Source organism: Gambusia affinis, linkage group LG12 (genome assembly GCF_019740435.1).
Source record: "Gambusia affinis linkage group LG12, SWU_Gaff_1.0, whole genome shotgun sequence".
Lineage (NCBI taxonomy): Eukaryota > Metazoa > Chordata > Actinopteri > Cyprinodontiformes > Poeciliidae > Gambusia > Gambusia affinis.
In genome coordinates this window covers 2353078-2377977 of record NC_057879.1, presented here as the reverse complement: position 1 = coordinate 2377977, position 24900 = coordinate 2353078, and the positions used below count along the sequence as shown (strand labels likewise).

At 40.7% G+C, this 24900-nt stretch overlaps 3 protein-coding genes across 3 annotated transcripts; 1 reads left to right on the top strand and 2 right to left on the bottom strand.

Annotated features, from left to right (window-relative positions):
- Positions 1-5350: 5350 nt before the first annotated feature.
- nsun4 (NOP2/Sun RNA methyltransferase 4) lies at positions 5351-9436 on the bottom strand. Its single transcript, XM_044133025.1, has 8 exons — positions 9276-9436; positions 8391-8604; positions 7793-7973; positions 7521-7675; positions 7258-7418; positions 7058-7182; positions 6716-6848; positions 5351-6599 (listed from the first exon to the last, which is right to left on the bottom strand). Exons 1-8 carry the CDS (start codon positions 9375-9377, stop codon positions 6456-6458), a joined length of 1215 nt encoding a protein of 404 aa, XP_043988960.1. The 5' UTR covers positions 9378-9436; the 3' UTR covers positions 5351-6455.
- A 101-nt stretch (positions 9437-9537) lies between these two features.
- LOC122840538 (cytochrome b-c1 complex subunit 6, mitochondrial-like) lies at positions 9538-12136 on the top strand. The gene is made up of 4 exons (XM_044133026.1): positions 9538-9698; positions 10032-10085; positions 10929-11090; positions 11823-12136. The coding sequence occupies exons 1-4, from the start codon at positions 9651-9653 to the stop codon at positions 11853-11855; spliced, it is 297 nt and encodes a 98-aa protein (XP_043988961.1). The 5' UTR covers positions 9538-9650; the 3' UTR covers positions 11856-12136.
- Positions 12137-13306: 1170 nt separating this feature from the next.
- Positions 13307-24266, bottom strand: pif1 (PIF1 5'-to-3' DNA helicase homolog (S. cerevisiae)). The gene is made up of 12 exons (XM_044133024.1): positions 23412-24266; positions 22194-22317; positions 21967-22092; positions 21474-21627; positions 19495-19609; positions 19104-19210; positions 18754-18893; positions 17615-17721; positions 17444-17531; positions 16605-16750; positions 13699-13890; positions 13307-13561 (listed from the first exon to the last, which is right to left on the bottom strand). Exons 1-12 carry the CDS (start codon positions 23961-23963, stop codon positions 13523-13525), a joined length of 1890 nt encoding a protein of 629 aa, XP_043988959.1. The 5' UTR covers positions 23964-24266; the 3' UTR covers positions 13307-13522.
- Between the last annotated feature and the right edge of the window lie 634 nt (positions 24267-24900).

Genomic DNA, 24900 nt, shown 5'->3' with positions numbered 1-24900 from the left:
GGTTAAAAGTTAAATGTTAAGAAGAACTGAATTGAAATCATGTTTACTGCCACTTTCAAGCAGAAATTTAAACTTCAGTAACAAGAAGAAAACAGAAAACAGCAAAGTTGCCCAGTTTTATGTTTTTGAACTTCAACCTCAGTCTGTTTGAGGAAATATTGGCAGTTTTTTTTCTACCTTTTAGAGGTAAAGCATCTACATTCTTTATAGAATTAAAACAGATACTTTTTTTTATTGTAAGTAATACTAAACAAGCTAACGGCTAATAAGAAATTTAACATTCAGCTTTACAGGTCAGTTTCATGATCATTTTGACTTTTCTTAAATAATTAAACTTATAAGGCAGCAAAGCCTGAAGATATTCTGATTGTTTTTAAATATATATCAGCAGGTCAAAGCAAACAAACAGAACCATAGACAGTTAATCGCCTGAAAAAAATTCTGTAAGAAGGAGCAGAAAAAGATATGAAACATTTTCAGCAAAACACAGCATGTGCACAAAGAAATAGGATTCAGATTTAAAATATTTGAAAATGTAAAAAATAAAAAAGAAAGTGGGGGCTGAGATGTAATGCGTCCCCAATGAATAGGAAGGCCATTATCCTGAAGAATGACGGCCTGGGGCGGTGATTATGCTGCTATTATATCTTTAACAGCATGGTTTGTCAAAACGTACAGACCACCGCCCACCACATCACACACACACACACACACACACACACACACACACACACACACACACACACACACACACACACACACACACACACACACAACTATGCACCTTACAGCACCTAAAACTGTAACCTTGCTCCTCTGACAGTAAACTTTCCATATTAGCGCCTTATTGCAGCAGTGGGACATTGTTGTGCTGCTAATTTAATCAGCCTTAAGCACATTGCTTCCCTTCATTGTGTGTGTAAATGAGTAATTTACCTCCGCGGCTGAGCTGGGTTACTTCTAGCGACGGTTATGAACGAGTCCTTCCCAAAAAGATCGGATAGAAGAGGATAATGATCTCACCAGATTAGCAGCATTAACATTGGTGTAACATCTCACCCTCACCTTGTTGTGTTTTATTACACCACAAGCAGGTGCGCGGGTGTGTGTGTCCTCAGCCAAGGGCGTCCGGATTGTGTGACTGATAGGACCGCAGTGTGGATATATATCTGAAGCGTGTGTCCTTGTTATCCAGAGGAGGAATCTGTTCAGGTACATGGCAGGATTTTCTCCCATGGGGGTCTGGAGCAGAGAACATAACAATGTTCCCTCTATTCTTAACACCCATCCCCCAAACACACACACCCATACACGCGCACACACCCCAGGGGTTGAACAGGGATTGCTTGATTGTACTGCTGCAGGGTCAAGTGTGTTGAGCCTCACTGCTGGATCAGGTGCTTCAGTCTCTAATACTCAGGCCTCTGAATGAACCTCCATCATCTCCACCATGTACAGTGTGTACAGAAGCACATGGATGTCCATGGACACTAAATACTGGAAAAAAATATGAAGAGCATATAAACTGGTTTGCATGCTGGTAAAACCTAGACAGACAAGAGCGTTACAGTAGATGTGTTTCCGTTACAAATATGTGCAAAATGTTAATATTCTGATAATAACAAAAAAAAAACCCCACAATTTTGGAATTATGGTTTTTCTATTTAATAAGAAACACATTTAAAATCCCTTGCAAAGAATTTTGTTCATGGAAAAAAAGAAAAAGTAATTAAAAAGCATCATCCTGAAACTACTTCCTGTATTCTTCTTTGTGGTTTGCACTGGAAGTAACATCTGGTTGTTGATCGTGTGACTCTTGTGATGTGAAAACAAAGTTTGCAGTTTTGCAAAATAAACTAATTTAAATATGACCATAAACCCACCTCAACCCATCGCCGAAACATTTTCATCATAGTATTTCTTTTTCTGAAATTGCTGGGCTTTCATTTTTAAAATGTCAAATAGTGCAACAACTAATGCAACAAATAATGCAACAACTGTATTGCAAAAATATATACTACCCCCAGATTTATTTTTATTTTTTGTACATGGTTGGATTGCCAGTCTAAATTTCAATGTGTCAAATAGTTTCCTAATGAAAACCTATAAAGCTTCTGCATTTGCATTCGACCTTCTAAAGTCAGTACTTTGTTTACAAAACAAGTCTTCTAAAGTGTGTATTTACCAGTTTCACATATCTACAGACTCACTTATTTTCTTTTACCTTTTCTTCTTTGCTCAATTTTGGTCAGAATATATGGAAACTGTTTGTGAACCTGCTGTTAAAATCTTCTGACAAAATCTATATTTTACTTAAGTCTGGACTTTGACTGTGCCATTCGCACACAAACATTGCTTTCCCTAAAGTTCCACTGTAGCTCTAGGTGGATGGTTTGGTCCTGAAGGAAAGCGAACCTCTATCCCGTCTCAAGATTTTTCCAACTTCAGTTTTCAGTTTCCTCCAACTATTAGATGCATCCCTACTGCAACTTACCTGAGTCTAATGAACGCATCATTTCTAGATCTCTGCAGAACATGGTAACAAGCTGATGAGGTTATTCAGTCATTTGATTCTGGTTCGTTGGAGAAGTTCTGAATGCCATTGACTGCAAGATTTTTGGGAAACTCTTGAAAAGCCGACAGTCCAAATGATTGCACTACTTTGTGAATTTATTATATTAAATCCTAATAAAACACAATAAGGTTTGTGATTGTGACTTCACAAAATGTGAAAATGTTTCAGGATTGTGAATACTTTCGTATGGGAGTGTTTGACTCTAGAGGTTAAAAATGAATCGTTTTCTCATTAAATTGAGAAAACTTGAGATGCAAAACTTGCTAAGCCCAGAAAGTTTCACGATACAAGAAGACAAGTTTTATGTCTTTTTATAACAAAAACTTTTTCGTCTTAATGTGAAATGTTCTTTTAGCGAGTTGAGTTTATTTTGTTAAAATGAGAAAGTTTCTTGTTTTACTAATACCTAAAAGTCCAGGAGATGTTGCTGTTTGACTGTTTTAGACTTTATTATAACAGAGAAAATATTTTGGTTTTAATGAGATATAAATCTTGTTACGAGGCTTTTAATTTTTATTTTATTATTAGGGCTTTTGCATCTCGTTATAAAAATAAACTTTTCTTGTTTAAAAGAGGCTTCGCCTGAATTTATTTCCAGGTTTTGGCAGTTTCATACTTTCACAAAGCAAAGTGTGTACAAATATTTTTGTGCAGCAGAGTAAGCAGTAAGCTAGAGTGTTTTCCACATGACCAACAGGTTGCCGTGTTCTTGCTGCATTTGACTTTCTCTTCCTCAAATAACTCAGACACACACACACATACACGCACACACACATCTTTCGGATCAAGAGCTCCACACAAAAATCACAGTGTACCATTCAATCAGTGCTTTTCCTCCCTCCTCTCCGTGGTTCTCTTTAAGGTTTTAACCAGAGCGAGAATGGAAAAGTGCCAGCGTTGGAAACCTCGGCCCATTGAGGAAGTGACAGGGTCTGCCAGAATATGATCCTAATCCTGTTTCCAGCATTCTTTTAGCCCGGCAGCATTGCCATTTCACAGCATATTCTCTGAGCTGTCAGGCCCGGGGAAATCCCTCTAATAGCGCATTGCTCAGATACACATCAAAGCTCTCCTGGAAACCACCAGCAGGAAACTCAGAGGACAGGGAAGCACGAGCACCATCAGCCTCACAGCTGCACACACACATGCTAATGAAGAGGAGGGTTTACTCATGACTAAACACTTCACTCAGTTTTTTGTTTTTTTTTGCTGAATATTTTAAAAAGTGTTAATGTAGCAGGAAACCACAGTTTCGAAACCTGTGTTCGAAAGCACAGAGATAGTAGAAGAAGATGAGTGACAACAGGTGGCTAACTGTGCATCCAGGGCCGCCCTCCTTTAGTTCCGCTTCATCTTCCATTCTCCTCTTGTCTTCTCTCTAACACCCTGACTGCCATCTCACCCCTCCCTGGGTAATCTTCTTAGAGAGGATAAAAAAAAAAAAAACACACACACACACACAACATTTTCTCTCTTCTTAATCTGGTGGCAGCTTGAAGCTAATGTGGCGCTCCCAAAGTGGGCCTGATCAGAACCAAAACGGAGCGCAAGAACTTTGTTTGGGGTTGTTGGTCAATAGACTGTTCAGTTTTAGTTAGCTCAAGGTTTTATGTCTAACTGGAAGCATTTCAGCTGCCAGTTTGGTAAGAGAACATATCTTACAAAGCACAGCATATTCCCAACATCAGGTATGTGTTTAGGGAAGCTATTTTTTTTTTTTTTTTAGGAAGATCTTAACAGGAGCAGACTTTGAACTCCTACAGCCATAAAGAAAATTATTTTTAGTCACAAGGAAAACTTAAAGCACATTTTTCCTTTTGAAGCTCATGGAAGGAACCCATCTTCCTTTTCAGGAATTGTTGCTCCTCATTAATCTGGGAAGGGTTACAAGACCATTTCTAGATATTCTGATAATTATTCTCAAGAGGAAAACATTCAGGCCATTTTTAAAGTACTGGATTCTCCAGCATGCTAAATATTGCAGCTCAGCATATTAAAGTTTGGACTAGTATGAGTTGTTTAAAAGGGTCGTAGGAGAAAGATTATTTTCTCCTAACATGATTTGAGTTTACAAAGTTACACCTGAAAAAACGTCAGCTGTTCAGTATTGCTGTATTAGGCTTTCACTTCCTCATCGCCTAATGAGCCGCTCCATGTGTGGAGAAAACCAAACACATAGGACCTAGTCTGACCAATGCCTTCCAGTCCATCTCCCAGTTTAAATTCAACCGGAGAAACTGACTCAATGGCAGAAATCCCACACAGAGCACTGAAGGGAGATGAGAATCGAGCAGAATTGCATAAAGTAATGCTAGGCTGCTGCTTCTGTACTGGTGGTCCCACTTTCTGATGACTGGTTAATTAGGCAGCCGTCATTCAGGGTAGAACTGCAAATTTTTCTCCATTTTGCTTTTGCAGCATTGTTACGGTTTAGTTTGCCATGACCGTAGTTCCTGCTGGGCGCGGTGACGGTAACTGTTAACCCCCAGCAGCTGGAATCCTCTCTCCAGCTGCCAGCGCTTCACCTGCAGGCGTGAAACTCCACACACACACATACACATCCTCCCTGATCACACTGAGGGATTCAAATCATTAAAGTGTTCATCAGACTGCACTGGGAGCACAGTTATACTGCGTATAAAGTTAGGTCATAATGTGTGATTTTTATGGCTGTGTGTCTGTCACACAGCGGCGTGTGTTGAAGACTATTAGAGCGCTTTACATGTTTATTAAAAGCATTATATTTGAAAACACAACAGAGGCAAGGCTGCGTAGTTAAATCCATAATATTCATCTTTTTAATACACAGCATAACGCAGGCTTACACACACGGACACAAACGCACAGCGCCTCATTGGCTAATTCAATAATAAAGCAGGCAGCCGGTGGAGTCTGCAGAGAGTAACTCATCTCTAACCGTCTGCCATCTCCTGAGTGCTAAAACATGGAAATTTATGGAGGAGCCCATCGGAAACACATATTTACAATACGTTTAGGTAATCACAAGAGCCATCCGAGGGACCAACGCAGCCGGTACAAAAATATATATATATATATAGTTTTTATGTGTCATTAATTCCCTCTGCATTCCCAGATACATCCCCCCTTTTTGCCACAGTAATACAGTAATCACTCACAATCGCACAGGAAATTATCTGCACTCATCTGTGGAATAAAACAGCGGCCGGGCAGGAGAGAGGGCGAGCCGGCCCATTTTAGCTCTCTGCTGCCTCTTTAATGTTCATCTGGGAGCCGCATGGCTGGCGTCCCGTCCCCGCCGCGCCGAGCTGCTTAATGACGATGGGATGTGGATTCATCTGATCTCATCAAATATACAGTACTAGATATATGTATTCTCTCACAGGCGCAGGCATACACACACCTTTTTTCACACTACATTGCCTAGCCAGGACAGCACACAGGGTCATCGGCGGTGTGATGGCAGACGGCCCCCGAACGCCTCCCATTAGGCGGTGATGAGAGGAAGCGCCTCACCTCTGACTGATGCTGATGCAAAATGGAATCAGCCCTGCTACAGTAATGGAAGTTGCACAGATTCAGATGTGAGAAGCCAAATGGTCAAAGAAGTTCTGAGCTACCATTTCATTATCTTCTACATCTGTGGAGAAACACGCAGCATTATGAGGCAAAGCCATCAAACCTGATGAATAACCACAGAGCAGCGCTGCAGAGGAGCTGCACACCCAGGTGGGCAGTTTACCGCCCCCTGGTGGCCGCAGAATACATCAAGCACCTTTACTGCTTAGCTACTGTGGACATCTACAGGAGAAAAATAACACTGCAGGTGAATCCCAGATGAAAAGTAACTGGGTTGAAAGTGGGAAGATGTTTGTTGTGTTTTGTGTCCACAAAGCAGAGTTTAGGTGAGTCTCCTCAGCTTGCACAGGTAAATGGGTCCAAAGTTAGCAGCTAAGTGCGGGATGACCATCTCGCCCAGGTGGAGGTTAGGAGCAAAGTGAAATGTGTTGCTAAACATCTGAGTCAGAGGGCAGAGACTGATGACCTGAGGGGGGAAAGGGAAACAAAAACAAACATTAGTGCCTTAATATTTAGTGTATTTAATCAGTCTGTGCGGCAGTCTTCCATCATTTCTTCTGCTTGTGTGGCTGTTCCACTGACCTGAAGCTGGATGCCGTGCTGCTCCTCAGCCAGCTGGACAGCTTGTTGCACCACAGCCTGGTTCTGGTTGGCAGAGAGGGTGCAGGTGGAATACAGAACGTCGCCTCCAGGACAAGCAGCTAGGATTCCCGCTCTATACAGGAAGTACACACTTAGATTACAGTTACACCTGACTAACAGTAGTCCTATAGTTCTGATGACCAAATGAACTGTATGTGTATGATCAACTAATCAATTCATTAATTTTCATTTCTCATACAAACATGGTAAAGATATTAAGAGCCATAACTGCTTTGAATTCAATTCTGGGAAAACAGATTTCTGTATTTCCACCATTCTTACAGCAGAAGCTCCGCCTGCAGCTTTGGTAGGCTGCGTCTTTCCCCGATTCTGCTCCTGCTGAATATGTTGTTGTCGTTCTCCATGAGGGAATGTCTGTCTGTGTTGCAGGGGACGTCAACAAGGACCTGAAGCGAAGCTGGTATCAGATTAGTGTGTCGCCAGAGCAACAGGATGAAGATGATTGGGTGACCTGAGCTTACTCTGTCGAAGGAGTTCCTTTCGATCTCCCCCCAAATGGTGCCGTCAAACGATGTGATGCGCAGTTTGTCATCAGTCAGAAGTGCTTTCGGAACATAGCTGTGCAGAACCCGTTTCAATCGAGACGTTCGAGACACGGATGAGTCGTTGGCACATAAAAACCCTGGGGCACAAAAACGACACGGTGGATAATTGTCGGCGGAGCCAGGAGACTAACCAGACTGGATAGAGTTTGATGAAGACCGGCTCAGAGCAGGACACTCACTGACGGACTGCGTCTGAAGTAAAGCCAGGGCCTTTCCACCCGGAGCGGCGCACAGATCCAAAACTGTGTGACTCTCCTGAACATCCAGCGCCAGACAAGGCAATATGGATGCCGCGTCCAGCAGGTAGTAACTCAACAAACCAAACTTGTCAGGTCTTAAGATAACAGGAAAGAAGTGAGATTCAGACAACACTTCATTGGAACAACATTTAGAGGTCGACCTGATTTTATTTGCGTGCCGATAAATCGGACGGCACGAGACCTTCGCTCACCTTGCAGGCCTGAACCGTGTGACGTCTCCTCTCGGAAAAACCAAGCACCTGATGTTGGGACTGAGCCGTAGAGGAGAAGGCTGCTGACTACCACCACCATGATTCACTGTAGACACACTGCTGGAGTCTTCTTCAGGTCTAAACTCAGAGCGGTGATCAGCGGAGGCCGGAAACATGAAGGCTGCAGGAAAAACACAAAGGGGGAATTAGCTGTAGACAAGACGACCAAAAGATCTACCAGAGACACTCCTGTTGGGTTCTGTGTCAGAAACACTTTAAAGACACCTATTGCAGACTTCCACAACAATCAGATAGAGACAAAAGTCACACTTAATGATGAATTAAACACTGTCCTCCATGTTTTCTTGGACGGAAGTGTCTTCTTCACTTCATTCCTCATGGCTGTTTTGCAACACTTTATTGTCTCACTGTGCATGAAGATGATAATAGGTGCGGACCCACTAAGCTCTGTACCAGAGCCTGCGTGGTTCCCTACAGCACTTCTCAGTAGGAGATTATCATGCAGCTTGCGTTTTGAAGCTGTGTGTACTACATCATCGGATGTCGCAGTGAACACTGGACTGAAATGCACACCTACCCTCTCCATTGCTGATGAAGTCTTTGCATCCCCGAGCTTGGAGTTCTTCCACATCTAGATTATGGGAGAAATGATTGAGCAGGGCTCCGTACTTCCTCTCTGACAGCAGGGCTACTCGGATTGAGGGCCAGAGCGCCCCCAGCTGGGCGCTGTAGGTGGCATCGAAGTGCTGCAGAGCCATTCTGGTGGGAGGCTGCTTGGGATGTGTGGCAGCCTTAAGAAGAAACACATATAGCAATAATTCTGAGTTAACTTCATGATCAGCTGACAGCTCCTTTTGAATAACAACAAAAAAAAAGATATGAAAAAAGATAAGTTCATAGATATATGAGGTTCTAATGTGACTTGATAATTTCATAAAAACATAAAGGATATGAAATTTTATTGAAAAGGCTGTCTTGTATTTTTTTTCAGACAAACTGAACTGGGCGCATTATAACAGTCAGAAGAGAACTTTTATGCTTTGTGGTAAAGTATTAAAAAACTAACTAATTTCCAGTAGCTTCTTTTAAATATGTAAGATACGAATTTTCGTATACTGATCCACCCGCACTCGCTCAAGCTCTACATAATACCTGACAAGATAAAAACAAAAAACAAAAAAAATCACCTGGTTTAATTTTATACACACATTTTGTACATATTATTCAAGAAATTTTATTATCTTCTCTCCAAAAACTGTTATGGCTATTATGCCAGTCACATGTTAGAACTGATGGAACAGAACAGAGTACTTCTCGCTGTCCAAACTCCGCCCACCCTTAACACCGCTTCGCCGGGTGATAATAGGTGCGGACCCACTGACTCGTACCCCTTAAAAATAAAAATTTTCTCAGACACAAAACACTAAAAGCTATTTGGTTTGGCTGTTTTTTGGTGACCTACCCATTTTCCTTTCACTCGGTGTCGCTTAGGAGTCAGGGCTCTCAGGTCTTTCACCCTGCTCAATATCACTCTGGAAGTATCCAGGAACAGCCCCATCGCCATGTGCTACAACTTTTTTCTTCCGACGGATCCTATGCACCCTTCTAAAACAGTTCCGCGCTTCCTGTTTTCACTAAGGCGGGACTTAGGAAAACTCTGTATGTGATTAGACGAAATAGACGTCGATAAAACATTTCACCCAGTAGGAAACTGTAGCCGGAGATAGCGTTCTACTCGTTTCCGGCGTGTGACCGACCTCGCGTCCTCGAACAGGGACATCAGGACAGGCTTTCACTTCAGGTAGCTGTCTTGTTGGCTAGTTTCCAACTCGCTGAAATGGTTTTCGAGAGAAAAATGCTCACGTCCGGAGACCCCGATGAAGAGGTACAGTAAATAGACAAGTATATGTAAACAGGAGCCAAATTAAAATAGTCTACCGGATTGTGTAACCTAATAGCTCGGTGGTGGACCGTATGAGCGAAGAGTCAGCCCTTAAACTGGGACAACTATAACATAGAAAGGCATGTTAATATCGACTCAGATTAAGCGAAGTCAGGGCAAAGATATAGATATTAGATATTAGAGATTTATCTATGAATAATTAATAAAAACTGGCTACCAGTGAGCTTTTAAATGTGAGTGTAAGTTCACCTTGAGTTCTTGAATAAGCTTTTATTTGAGCTTAAGCTGACTGGAATTCTTCTTGCCTTTGAATAGGAGGATGCTCCTGCTGAGGAAGAAGAGGAGGAAGAAGAGGAGGAAGACATGGTGGTAAGTGGCTTTAAATTCTGTCCGTCTCACTTGGACGGAAGCAAATGTAAAGATAGAGAATGAAGCAGATGAGTGACTGCTCAAGAACAGGGACAGAAACACATGCAGCAGGGAGATGGAGTGTTTTTCCATTCAAGTATGCTTTCACGCTAAACTTCAACATTTGTTCTCTTCAATTCATTATATTCACGTTTTCTAGAAACTTTTTGTTCCTTACCACAATTCTCTAGTTCATAGAGGATTCCATGTGTTCAGCTGCCTAAAAGCTAAACATGTTCAGCCTAAAATAACATAATATTTCATATCACCACACAAACCTATTACAGATTTGATTGTAAAAGCTTCATCTGGAAATGGATTGATGATTCCAATACTTTGCTTTGTATGGCACAGTTTTACCTTGTTACTGCAGACAATGCTGTGACCAAAGATTATTAATTGGTTAATCCAAATCTGATCACCAGATCAACCATAAACTGTATTGATAAGTCCAGCAGAAAGGGTTTTAGCTTTTCACATTTATGTATTTTTTTTTAAATGCAGATACATCCTTTGCTACAAATTATAAAGAATTTGGTAAAGGAATGCTGTTATAGTATTTTAGACAATAAAATGTTTTATTTTATAAAAGCAATTTAATTATACTCATTTGAATCTTTTAATGCATTTCAAATATTTTATAATAAAGGCTTAAATCTGATCAATCATCAGAGTAATCAATAACTAAAATAATCACTTAGTGCAGCCGTAACGAGGCACTGTCTGCTTCTGGCTGTGGGTTAGCACTGGGTCTGAGGGGAAATTATTCTGATTTGCTGCTGCCACTACTCTGGTGCCTTCCAGGACCCCTTGGAAACGATACGATCCAAATGTGAGCAGACTGAGCACTGTGTGCACCTGAAGGAGCGTCTGGAGGTGTGTGAAGCCAGGGTCAGCACCAGGTCCAGCACTACAGAGGAGTGCACAGAAGAGCTCTTCGACTTCCTGCACGCACGGGACCATTGTGTAAGTGTTACAGCAGTTTGAACTACAGAGAAGTTTGGAGAGACTGAGCTTTACTAGCAGGGCTAATGCTCACTTCTGTTTATTGACTAGACTATCCATCACTAGAAAATAATATTTTGTTCTACTTTTTAACAGTTTTAATTTTTACATCCAACAAATTGAAATTGTTGCATTTTATTCATGCAGAGTAAAGTGCCGCATGTCAAAAATAAAGCTCTTACTTCTACATTTGCAAATAAAACGCCACACACATTCAGAATGTCAAATATGATGAGAATGAATTGGAAACGAAATGAAACTGATCTCAGTTCAGCCTGAGTTCAAGTCCAAAGGAAGATTATTTCTGTTCCTCTTTTAGTTAAAGGCAAGCACTGCGAGATGTGACTATGAACAGACTAGTGTTTGAGTAGAGTTAAATAACTTTGGTTAAATTTAAACTCATTTTATCCACACAAATGAAACAGGAGGAAGAAAATAAAATTATAAAGTCTACATGTAAAACACAGTAAGGATTCAGCAGCTGAAAAATAACAGATTCTTTTTTTCTAGCTCACCAGCAGCCAGGAAAAAAAAACAACAAAACAAAGCAAACAATACAAAAATCTTCAATACGTTTATTGGTTGAGAACAGACTCTGTTCTCTAATCCTCTCTGAACACGCTGTAGATGCTGAAGCTGATTTTTATTGAGTGTGTTTCAGTAAATAATCTAATTGTGTTTCTCTGCTTTCAGGTTGCACACAAGCTGTTCCACAATGTGAAATGACCGTCAACCCCACCCAGTGTAGCTGTAGGTTCCTGATCGACTAATAAGCAGCCGCCATGATACCTGCTTCCCATAATCATGTTAGACTTAATGCATGTCATCTGTAATTATGTGCTCTTAGTACCATTGTTATTCATCATCACTGTTGCTCCCATCCCTGGTGCAGCAGTGTAAGAAATCAGTCCAGAGTTAAGAATTGGAATGAAACGTTTACCTCAGGGTTTGGCCTTGGAATCACTGTTCCGACTTAGAAATAAATATTTTCCTCTTATTCCTCGTCAGTCTGTCTGGACGTGTCATTCTTTGTTATTCCTGGCAATGAATAAGTTCATATGAAATTAGATTTTTGATTTCAAAGAACTTCTAATGATGCTAGAGATCAATCATCTTAAATCTTTAACTCCAATTTGAGGATTTTTGCAAAGACAGAACAGCCTAATCACTCTCTTTAGAGCGCTTCTCATGCTTCATGTTAAGTCTTAGAGTCTGAGGCCAACATGTAAAAACGAACATCTGCATCACATCGTTTTGGATCCGTTTTAGAGAAGTTCTTCTGTTGGCTTGGTTTCAAACATGCTAAACCCGTAGGGGGCAGTGTAGCACAAAGCTAAAACCCAACTTGCTTCAAAACAACCACAACTTCCTGTTAGGAATTAATTGGTACCTGGCACCACTTACTTTGTGCCAGGAGGTTCATTTGTGTAGACATACTTTTAGACTATTATAATACAAAGTTAATAAGAAGACAATGTCAGTTGTCAAAGAAAGTATGTGGATATATTGGTGCCTGTAATGCGCAAGACTCAAATCTCCACTTTGGTTAGAGTTTTTCTAATTATTTTTAGTGATATTTAACAGTTTTCATGTGACTGAAAGGTCCAAACTCATAAGAATTGATTAATTTTTCCAGATTTTCTGTTAAGTGTGGAGTAGGCACTTCGTATTGCGTTGTTGCTGAAAATGTGCTGTATAAATAAAATTACCTTTACGCCTTCATTTGTCTCTATGCAACATCCCACAATAACATGAAGTTACTTATATGCTACTACATATTAAAAGTATATTTGTCTTTTGGCTAACTCCAGGCTGGCCGGCCCTTGATAAAAGGCCGGCTGGTTAGGGGGTCACCAATCAATCCAAAATACATGGAACGTTTTCAGAGGTGTGTGTCTGAGCAGGCCCAGTCCTGCCCAGTCAACTGCATTCACTGAAAGGTCAACCCAAACCAAGCTGCAGAAATGTTAGAAACATAAAACACTTTGTGGCAAAGTCTGAAGACTTGCTTACAATTTTTGTCAATATAAAAATTGTCTTCAGGGAAAATGTCAACCATTGTTTGGTAAAAGGCTAACCAAATGTGGCAAATGTGACACTGGATTCAGTAAATTTGCTGTTCACGTTATCTTTGATTCATAAAGTCCCCCAAACTACAAACTACATGACAACAAGACTTGGATAGTAAGGCTAAAAGTTTATTTCAATACAAACCACAATAAATTACAAATCATGACGTGATTTAGAAACATAAAAAATCAAAAACTGCAAGTTGCAGAAATGAACTGCAGGTGGCAGTGGAACTCAGCCAGTGAGTTAAGTACAATTCAGATTGTATTAAAAGTATAAGTCATGCACATGGTGCATAGTGGCTCAGGAGATGCAGAGGCTCATCAAGCATTTTCTTTATTGTAGAAATCATCCATGGAGGCCTGCAGGGAAAACCCACTCAATCAGTTCTGAACACAAAAACATCACAATTCTCACTTTCTGGAAACTTGGTGACACTGAAGATGAAATATTTTAGTTAAGACCAAACTCTGGGAGATGGGGAGAGCTCCGCACTCACCTGCATGAGCAGCCGCTCCTTCCTCAGCTTCTTATAGAAGAGGAGAACATCTGGATCCGCCCGGACAACGTGCGGGTCAAAGTCCATGACCCTGAGGCCCTCCAGGCTTCGAGCTCGTGACAGGGCCACATAGGCCTGGCCGCTCTCAAACACCCGAGCCAGGGAGATCTCCACGCAGTCCAGAGTCATTCCCTTCACAAGAAACGCAGACAAGGGGTAAACTGGCTGTTCAACATGAGCAACACACTCAGCAGTGGGAACAATGAGAGAGAGCAGCACGTCGATATCTCAAGAATCTGAAGCTGTTTTCTAGTCGAGACTCAAATCAGGATAAAAACAAAAAATAAGAAAAACAGGTTTTTATCAAAGTGGATTATGACACTTTGTCTCCTCAACTTCCCCATTTTGAAAATGCACCAGAAGATGATGTAACATTCAAAATTCACAGGCATCAACTAGCAACACTGTGTTTTAATATAAACTACCAGCCACATTTCCAGTGAAGGTATGCAAATAGAGCAGCAGCATATCAGACTAAAAGAAAAAAAAACACAAAAACAAACCATTCAGCATTTAACTGGTGTAGTTACTCAGCAAGTTAAGACAGTACCATATTAAAACAACCTAGCGGCAGAGTTGCTCTAAATTCCTCGATTAAATGATTGCAACTGAAGCATCATTTGTGAACTTGTAATTAATAAGCCAGGACCAGTTTTTCTATAACACATCATGATGCTAGGAGGTTAAAGGGGCAGTATTACATATTTTCTAGGAATATAACGCATTTTATTGGACTATAAAGTAAGTATGTTCACTTCAATTGTTACAAAAATGCTATGTCAAGTATGACAAAAGAACTTTTACTTTATAACTTAACAGCTTGAAATTTTAAAACATTCTCTGAAACTCTGCCTTCAGGATGTCGTCTCCTCTATTAACTCTTCAACAAGGTTTTCTCCAGCTTTCCTCTGATTTGCACTGGGTTGAGTCCGACCAGGCGTTTTGTACAGTTGAATGGTTGCCATGGAGATTAAAGGTTTTCTCAAACATGCATGAAAGAATCAAAGCAACACTCCAGGTTTTTTTTTCTCCATGACAGAATAACATGATGTAAAGCTCAAAAGGTCGGTTTTACATAACACTGTCCCTTTAAGTGCTACATTCCATAAGCTAACACCACTTCATTTGTTCAGTTTAGAATTCCAGACACTTTTGTCAGACACCTGTGCTTTCAAGCTTTCAATTTTCTTTCCAAATTGAAAGCTTGTGCAAACTTGAAGAAAAGAACAACCAATAGATTTTAGCGATTACGTCAAAAACTGACAATTTCCATTAGACACACACCTGTGTGTCTGACAAAAATAAATCCATTTTCACCACAGGTTACTGTTGATGTGAGGAGAGGCCGTATTGAGACCCAAAGTCGGCCTCACTACCTAACTGGGGGTACCCGTAATTGGAGTTGTTCCCTGCAGGAAATCCGATTTTTCTGATTGTGAAATTAGAATTTTCCAGTTCCAGCTACAACTGGAATACAGGCCAAGTCTCCGGGTGCAGAAGCTGCCATCGCTCTTCCCTCGTGCTCAGTTTTACTGCAACTGTTGGATTTCTACTCTAGAACCCATATTAAATACAGAGTAGAAAACAAAACAGGTCATTTAAATTCTGATGATAATGAATTGTATCATATCTGCAGACACCTGCGCTGTAGACCTCCCCTGCTCCCAGTGCTCACAACCAGTGATCCCAATTATCCACAGGGCCTCTTCCTCCATTCTCCAGCCAATTACTGAGTCTGGGGTCAGGATGTAGTAGCAATAGCGGCTGCAGGGTGAAACAGTCATTTCCTTTCCAAATAGATTTGTTGCCACTAATCTCACCTCCTTCCCCCTCCCCCGTCTCCCAACCAGCAACAGGATATAGAAACACCTGGCAGGAGCACAGTTGGGTTGCATTTACTGAGGAGCACCAGGAAATCTAGAGAAAAAGGAACGTGGTCATGCCTCTAATAAAAAAGGTGGTTTAGTGGAAACTAGTCAGGAACCAACCTGCGTCCCCTGAAACTAGTTATCAATAGCCGGAGTAAAGACACAGCATTGAGCTGGGGCAGGGTGGTGTGATAAACATGCCCTCCAACCACGAGAGTCATAAAGGATTCAGAGAATTATTTTCAGCCGTCCTTCAAAGAGGAAGCAGTTATAAGCCGACCTGTCGAGTTCCAAAGAAAACTTATTCACTCTCTGTCAGAAGTTGAGTCTCCTGCTGAACTACAGATAAAAAAAAATATCACTGAATTCAAGTCAAATCCAAATTCCCTGCACTCCTAGTGAAAGTTGCATTTCAGCATCAGTGTGATGGTCACAGCCCATCTGTCACTACAAAAAACTAAATTTTACCATGAACATTTTGTCTATTTTCCACTCAGTATGCTAGAGAGCCATCAGCGAGTGTCTGTGGCCGTTCACTGCCGACAAATGCTGGAGACAGACCGTCTTCCACTGAACCTGTCCTGCTGAAACGGCACCAGCGCACCTGCTTCAAGCTTCACAATAAATGTTTTAGTCTTTTTTTAGTTTACTGAGTGGAAAACTAACTTACAGGTAACATTTAATCAAGCTACAAGAGCTTGTTTTAAGTCAATTCCTTTATATAGATTTTTTTTAAAAAGTGCTAGTTCAACTTACAGATTGTATTATAGGAGGACATTTTTCCCATAAATGAAAATAATAGGCCAGTTGAACTAGTACTTTATTAATATTAAAGAAATATTTACTTAAAAAAAAAAAAAAAAAAAGCTCATAGATTGATGAAAAGTTACATACCGGAAGAGAAGACAAAACTAAGATATATGCAGTAGAAACTAGATAACTACTTGGTCAGACTTGCAGTGCAGATCCTGGACTCACCTGGCTCTTGTGGATGGAGATGGCCCAGGCTAGTTTCAGTGGCAGCTGCTGTCGGCTCAAATGAATCCCGCCGGCGGATTTAAACACCCAGCGCTCCGGCTTCAGCACCTCCGTGATCCCACACAGGAAGCGCACCCGTGGGAATCCTGACAACAAACGAGGGAGTAGATCAGTGGATCAGGAAAAAGACTTCTCTGTTGGCGCAACATGGAGTTGACAGGCAGCTGGGACAGGGTTCTGCCAGCAACACTTCATTTTTTTGGCCGTTTACCCAGAACTGTTCCATAAATCCATATTGAGACAGGTTTGGGGTTTTCTGATCCCACTTAGGATCCCTCCATTTTGAAATCTCACAAAATGGTGTTAAGAAAGGATTTTGTTTTTAATAGTGGGGTACAAAGTTTAGGAACAAGAATAAAGATAATTGGTTTAAATTGAAATCTCTGCCTCTCCTGTCCGAAGAAACAAAAGGTCAGTACAATTATAAAAGCTGGCAAAAAATGTAAATTCTGAAGTTTATTTTGTTGTAATTTAAGTAGGTTCAGCTGATCATGTGGAGCTGAAAAGCTGTTAAATGGAGCCACTACTGTCACATAGTGATGCGCCTACTCACTGTATCACTGTGGCATTCGGCACACTTTTGTTCTCCCACTGAAAGAACAAAAGCTCTTTTTCATTTGGTTTTAATTCAATGAAAATATGAGGAGCTTTTCTGTCACACTCTGACAATTGGAAAAAAACAAAAAAAAAAACCAAACTTGACTTTTAATCAAACATTGTGTTCCTGTTCAAGTATTGTGCCAACAGAAGAAAAAAAAAGAAAGAAAACTGATCCAAACCTTGTTTTCCTGAGTCGAATGAGACCACCACTCCCCTGGCGCCGTTCACCAGACCTCGAGCTACATCCAGGTTTTTGGTCAGCATGACCTTTTGGGACGGAAAAAGGTTTTAAAAAGTGGTTTTATTCAAACATAGTCGATCTCAGCAGGAGACACTGAGCTGAAGTCTACCTGGGCTCCCACTTTTAGCTGGATCAGCCTGCTGACTGGGCTGTGAGCATCCATGGTCCTCACCAGCTCTGGGTCGCTGTCTAGCGCTTCAAACGCCCGCAACGACCCTGCAGGACGAGGAGAAACACTTCAGTTACTGTAGGTCACTGACAGAAAATACACACCAATAAAAAACAAAACTGAAACCCCCTCTCTGTTCCTGCTATCTTATTAATAGGGTTTTTGATAAAATCGTGTCTTATAAAATTAAAAAGATTCCAGAACTCGGGGTGGGCGATACAAGCTTAAATTTTTATCATATTATTCTGTGGTAGTAATATGGGTTACAACTACCCATATTACTATTTTAGCTAATCATATGGTTGTGACTGCATGGCACAGCATTCACAGCATCATAAGCACAAATACTGTTATTGCAAAAGATTATCATTTGAAATGGGCTTCTTCAGGATGCTGCTTCAAGAAGTGATTTTGTTAGAATAATTATGTTTTGTTATCATTCTTACATAAGTGGTTACCAGTTTGCTTTTCATTTAAAGGTTTAGTATTCACACCCCAGAGAGGAAGAATTTGTTAAACTGTGTGAAAGACAAAACTTGCTTTTTCCCTAAACCTTGAAGCTGCAGGTGCTTCTTATCTTGGTATAGTCCTTAAACTGCGAGTGTGTAGAATGAAGTTCTTCCTTGTTTCAGAATAGCCCCCTTCTTTTATTTATTACTCTCCCATATTTCACTCCAGACTCCTTTCTTTCCTCCTGCTTAATAAAAAGACAGAGAGTCAGAACACATGGTAAACACTTTGGAGAAGTGGTTTGCTGTGTCTTCTCCTTCTGCAGAATCGTGGTTGAAAACTCATAAACGTTGTCTGTGGTTGTCTCTTCATGTAGGTTTAGAAAATACCCATCAGATTTATTTCAAACTGCACATAGCAACTGCATTTAATTATGTTTCATTTTAATTTTCTGATTAATACTCTTGTGGCACAAACAGTGGAGAAAATTTCCAATAATTATCGGTTTTGTTCCCCCCCCAATTAGCAAACACCTGGAGGAACAGCACACCAGACCCACTTCTCAGTGCAACGCTGGTGAAGACGTTGTTTAAGGTGTTAATAGAGGAGCAGGCAGTTAGCATTCAGACCTGGCAGCTGCTGGAGTTTGTTCTGATTGGTGAGCTCCACGTCGTCCTTGTGCGTACACAGCCTGGTGGCCAGAATCCCGTCCCGCTCTATCTGATGGTAGGCGCTCTTCAGCAGCGTGGCTGTGACTTCCTCCGACACCCTGAGTTATTGCGACACAGAACATTTCCTTCAGGAAAAGCTCAAACTCATACCGGAGATGGAGCTGCTCTGGGTGTAACATTTATAACTTGGAGGGGAGGAAAAATAAAAGAAGAAACTAAAATACATTCACCCTTTCTAATTCAGAGTAGTATTGACATGCATATTATGTAAAGCAGTAGCATCACAATCATTCATGGGGTTGTTTTACCTGCCCACCCTCACTGCCTGCAGGAGGGAGATAAAGTTCTGGTCGGTTTGCCTCCTCACTTCTGTTAGCTCCATGTTGACCTGGATGACCTTCCTCCAACTCCTGGCCTGAAAGTTCACAGATCAGAAGGTTTTCCATGAATTTCCATAATGATTCCCAGAAAACGTGCAGAGAGAAGGACGATGCTCATTAAAGAACATTGTTTGTATTATGAATAAACACAGACAGCAGCAATGACTCAAGTGCACTCAGATTAGCCTTAGCATATGCATCCGTATACCAGGAAAAACCAATACTGAGGGTCCTAATCTATTTAACATGTAGTTTTATCTCCAGTAACAAAAATAAGATCCAGTGTAGGGCTGCAGCAGAAATGCTGCAGAAGGCCAACCTGGAAGCAGAAGCTGGGCTTTTCCTTTCCTTTAGGAACTGGAGGTAGCTGGAGGAAATCCCCACAGACGATGAGCTGGATGCCTCCAAACGGCTGTGTGGATCTCCTCACCGACCTGACAAGAGACACATTGAGGATCAGTTCTACAGTTCTGGGTCAGACCAAGTCTCTCATGGCCTCAACTAATCTGACATGAGAATAATAAATCCTGTGACTACAGAAAGGCACCCCCATCAATTAGGAGGAGTGATTGTTCCATTGTAATGTCAAGCTTCACCATTCAAGTTTTGATAACAGTTGGAGTTAATTTCAAGGACATCAGTTAAACCATTGAAGAAAAAAAAAAAAGACATCTTTTAAAACTGAGTTCTCCACTAAGCTTAACTCATTCAGGTTTCCCCCACAAGCAGGACAGTACAGGCTGCTGCAGCTCTACGTGTCATGAGTCTTTCCCTGTACACCAATTTCAGAAAACCATGTGGGAAAAGCTGCACAGAGACCAGCTGAAACACTAACAGTTCAGTTTGAGAACTGTCAAAGAAGTCATAAATTCTGATTAAAAAAATAAATAATTTTCTACTTCCTGCTTCCTAAACGTCTCTAAAACATGACACAAAAGAAATGAAAACAAACTAAAGCATTAGCATGCTGTGGTGCTAGCCTTCCTCTTTAATAAATATTGTTCACACCTGCTTCTGGGTGCAAGTAGATTTTGGATTCAAATCCCATTTGGGCTTGGCTTGGAGAACGTAACTTTTTTTTGTTACTGGCCTGTATTAATGAGTAGCTGGACAGGAAGTAGGGTAGAAAAAAAGAACAAGACATGCAGTCAATAGTCCAAGTCTGGGAATCAAACCCAGAACAGCAGCATCGAGGACAGTAACCTCAGCATGTGCATTGCCTGCCCTTCTATTGAGCCACAAAGCACAGCTTAAAGTGAAAAAATAAAAAAATAAAAAGACTGCACTGGTTAGTCAAAAACATACCACAAATTCCTTAAATTTGACTTGACAACTGAGTTCAAAAGTCCAATTTGTTGCCTGATCAGAGGAACCATGCTCTCTGGGTCAATAATTAAACATGGACTTTCCCAGAGTTTGGTTAAAAAAAATTAATAAAAGTTATATTTTAAACCAGTTAATTTACTTTAGGTTCTCCATGTACTGTCTACAGTACACACACCTATCCTAAACTGAATGGGATTTGAATCCAGGAAACATTGTGACTGCAGTAATTTAGACATTAGAAGAATAAAGCATTTGATTCAGAAAATGTGGAAGAAATGGCAAAGATATTATGAAATGTACTAATGCTCTGTCCAAATGTGTGAAAATATATAGCTAAAAAAATGTGTTCAAAACCTCTCGTTTTGAACACATTTGATCCAATACGTGACCAGTACTCCAAATATTAGCTCAGTAGGATCTGGCACGCTGAAGTTTATATGAACACTTGTCTGCTAGTTAAGACCAAAGGTGTGAAAAGCTACTAAAGGTCCAACAAAACCGTACATTCACCAGTGTCACTTTAAGCAAAGTCTGTTGAATACATTTTAAGAAAAACTGGACTAATATTCATCAAAAAGTGTGGGCAGTTTTGGAAAAGAAAAATTACTTAGTGGGTCATAATCCTAACCCTTTCCTAATGTCTGAAGAGAAAAAAAAAGGCCTGTAAATCAATAGTTGGGCTGAGGGCAAAATGGCTCCAGACTAATAAACTACTAAAAATATATTTTAAACAAAAAACTAGCCCATTTAAACAAAGCACACCAATTTTGGCTAAGAACCCGATGTAGCACTTAGACTTTGTTTAGACCATGTAACACAGCACTTTAATCTACAATGCTGTTTACACAGCATTGATTTCTATCATTTTAATGAGGAATTGGCTTGGGAGTTCCATAAACATAAATGACATTCCCAGATCAAACTCATTATTACTCTAAATATGTAATGATAATGTCACACTCCTGATCCCACCTGGCTACAGACTCCAGCTTATCAAAGAACTGAGCCTCCACCATGGAGACCTCATCAATGATGAGGTGGCGACAGCTGGTCCAGTGCTGCATCACAGCGGGCCGCTGGGCCAGCTCCACACACTGCTCCAAGGGGGCGGAGCCTGAGCCAATACCTGGAATAAAGCAAGCAGATGAGTAAAGATTAGTTAATGATAAATACAGTGGGTCTTAGGTGAAACCCGGATTAGTTCTTCTACTGGGTCGGAGTAAATGTCAGCATGGACACTCTGAAGTGACAAAACCCAGTTAGAATTAGGCAGGAAGAGGACGCATTCTGACAGTTTATTAGACCAAAAGGAAGACAAATCAAGGAGAAATCTCATTTCAACAGAGCAGTGTCTCTACTCAAAATTTGAAAATTGTTCTATTGCCATCACTTTCCACCAAGACCCTGAATGCATCGTTTTAACAGAGCCGTTATTCATTTAAAGATGAAAATTGCTTCCTCTGACCAGCGAAGCTGTGCAGTGTTGTTCCTCCAATGTGACACGCAGCCACTCCTGTGCTGGCCGTAGCAAAGGTGCTCTTCGGTGGGAGAGATCCCAAGATTCTCTTCAACAGGAAGGATTTCCCCGTACCTGGAGAGAAAACCCAGTACCTCAAATATAGATCTTAAGGTGTCAAAGAGCGATTCAGCAGAGTGTTGGAGAAGACTTTCAGGGAAGATTGTACATTTTACCAGCACTTCCAGTAAAGAAAACGTTCTTGCCGCTCAGCACCGCATTGAGAACAGCAGCCTGCTCTTTGCTGAGCTTCCGTATTGGGAGAGACAAGATGGCTCTCTTACTGGGGTTTCCCTTCACCTGTAATCAACACCAAAACATCTGATGAGTTTCTGAAGCCCAGATAGCTTTACAGAAATCGTAGCGCTGGAGATCGACTTCGGAAGCAGAGTAAGTGGACTTTAATAATGCAAGAGCTTTTGCTAATGCTTACCTGAAGGGAAATAAAAATAATAATTAAAAAAAAGAATTTAAAGTCTGAATTTCTGACAGTTTGTCAGCTACAAACTTATGTATTTAATTAGGATTTAATGTAATCAGCAGGAAGGAAAAAAAAAAGTGTCTGAAAGAAAAGTGCAGTTATTCACTAAATTAGAATAAGCCTTCCAATAAGGTTAATTTGTCAGATTAAAATTTGGAGCTTTAGAAAATTGACAGCCTTCAAGCAGGTGTTAAACAATATTCATTAAGACTACATTTCTGTATTAAAACATGTTTATTAATTGGTTTGATGTAATATTCAAATTGTAAATGTCACATTTTCATTAACTGTAAACAGAAAACCATAATTTACATACATAACGGTTTTCAAGCATCTATCGGTGTGTAAAATTTTTTAGTTACTAAAAAAAAGTTCCTGTAATAAATGGGCTTTTCATTACTATATGCTGAATTGTGGTGAAGATTTTAGTCCATCTCAAACTGGGCAGAAAGCTTCTGTCAAAAAATTCAAGTCTTTCCACAGACTCTAATGTGGATTTTGTTCAGGACTTTGACTGGGCCATTTTAACAGCTGGATATATGTCAAGCTACATTTCATTTTAACTCTTATATGTTAATGTGCTGCTAGAGAGTGATCTACATCCCTTTCAAGTCTTTGTCAATCTCTAATATAATTTCTTTCTGAATTTGTACATTTTAATTTATGTTAACCCTTTTTTTCTTTAAAATACCAGAATTGGCACATAGCTTTAGTTTTTCTTTTTCCTTTTTCACAAATTAAGTCAGATGTTATGATGATCAAACAACACTTCAGTTGCCTTTCCACCTCTACTAGAGTCATTTAATGAAAAGCTTTTAATTTCTACTTTTATAAAAGGATATTCCAGTAATGTTACTCTCATAAAAGTAAATTTTGGACCAGTTTACCAGCGTGTGGTGACTCAGTGACTCACCGGGCTGCAGCTTGCATCACTTCGGGACCGTTTGACCTGCTGACCTGTACCCGCAGCTGGGCCCTTGTTGATGCGGTCTGTCAAGCCGGAGGGGGCCGCTCTGCTCCGCAGCTCATTCACCTTCTGGATGTCTTTCTGCTGTAGAGGGCTGATGGCCTCGAAGCTGCGGGGCAGGCCGGCCTTCAGCTTTTCTCGGTCGGTCAGAGGCTTGCCGATCTGCCAGACCTGGTGCTTGACGCTGAGGGTTTTCAGGAACAGCTTCAGGCGGTCGGGAGGGCAGTTGGAGAGGAGCACCTGGGTGTTTTCGGGGAGCAGTTTCACGGTGCATTTCCCATCGCTGGCGAACTTGGTGAAGAGCCTGAACTCTTTCAGGAGGTAACTGTGGGATAGTTTCCCGTCGTGCACACGCAGGATGAGCTCCTGGAACTCGTTGCGGCCCAGGATAACGGAGGCTTTGCGGATGAGCTGTCTCCGGGTGGCCTGGCCGCAGCTGTTCAACTTCTCCACCGCTACACAGCACTGCAGCTGAGCGCCATCCTCTCCAGCTAGCATCGCAGAAACCGGCTGACAAAAACCAGCTCACATTAGCTCCTGATGGGTCTTGAACAAGGCAACGCTGCTGAAGTGAGTGAAACTGAGATCTTGCACAATAAAACTTCACTGCAGCGTAGCAAAATTCCGTAAAATCAAGTTATGATGATGAAGTGAAAGCGCTTTAAGTGACCTCTTATTTTTGGTTTAAAATGATCTGTTGACCTTTGTGTTTCTGCCACGGAGGAGCAGCTGTTCAGACCAGCGATCAGAAACAACGCATTTTTAAAATTGAAGGCAGTAAAGTCAACCAATCAGACGCCGACCTCTCCGACCAACCATGTCAGGGAGATTTAAAACTTCAACCAATGAGAGACAAGATTACACGCCCCCTATTGCAGAAACTACCAATCACTGGCTATGTGAGCAGTGACGTTTCTTAGACGGATTTTTTTTTCTTTTTTTTTTTAACAAAACAACTTTATTTAAACAAAGTAAGTACAAACAAGTAAGGTAATTACAACAGTGCAATTTTATAGAGGGCATACTAGAAGCAGATTTAGACATAAAAATACGAAGTAATATTGATTAAAAAAAATAACAAAATAATAACTAAAATAGGAACAAGGAGATTTATATGTAAGGATTAACATACATCGGTGGGCAATTCCATTAATAGTTCAGTTAGGTATTTATATGATTCAATACATTTAAGAGATTTCAAATATAACTGGAATTCAAATGAAAAGAATCTTAAAAGCTGAGGATTTTCTCAGCACTCCTTGTTTATGAATAAGGAATTTTGCCAAACAAAATATTAGGTTACAACAGAGTTTCTTTGGTTTGTTTTTCAAAAACATTTCAGAGATTACCACATCTCTTCCTGAAATAGATTCAGGAAGTGCAATTTTCGATTTGATCCACCTTTCTAAGCAATTCCAAAATATTTTTGGTTTGA

Coding starts and splice junctions, on each gene's coding strand:
- nsun4 (XM_044133025.1), bottom strand. CDS start 9,377: ATGGCGATGGGGCTGTTCCTGGATACTTCCAGAGTGATATTGAGCAGG. Junction 7,419..7,520: donor ACTTCAGACGCAGTCCGTCA/GTGAGTGTCCTG, acceptor TTTGTGCCCCAG/GGTTTTTATGTGCCAACGAC. Junction 7,183..7,257: donor AAAGGAACTCCTTCGACAGA/GTAAGCTCAGGT, acceptor GCTTCGCTTCAG/GTCCTTGTTGACGTCCCCTG.
- LOC122840538 (XM_044133026.1), top strand. CDS start 9,651: ATGGTTTTCGAGAGAAAAATGCTCACGTCCGGAGACCCCGATGAAGAG. Junction 10,086..10,928: donor AAGAGGAGGAAGACATGGTG/GTAAGTGGCTTT, acceptor GGTGCCTTCCAG/GACCCCTTGGAAACGATACG. Junction 11,091..11,822: donor TGCACGCACGGGACCATTGT/GTAAGTGTTACA, acceptor CTCTGCTTTCAG/GTTGCACACAAGCTGTTCCA.
- pif1 (XM_044133024.1), bottom strand. CDS start 23,963: ATGCTAGCTGGAGAGGATGGCGCTCAGCTGCAGTGCTGTGTAGCGGTG. Junction 18,894..19,103: donor CAGGCAGTGAGGGTGGGCAG/GTAAAACAACCC, acceptor GCAATAACTCAG/GGTGTCGGAGGAAGTCACAG. Junction 13,891..16,604: donor TCTCCATCCACAAGAGCCAG/GTGAGTCCAGGA, acceptor TTTCTTGTGAAG/GGAATGACTCTGGACTGCGT.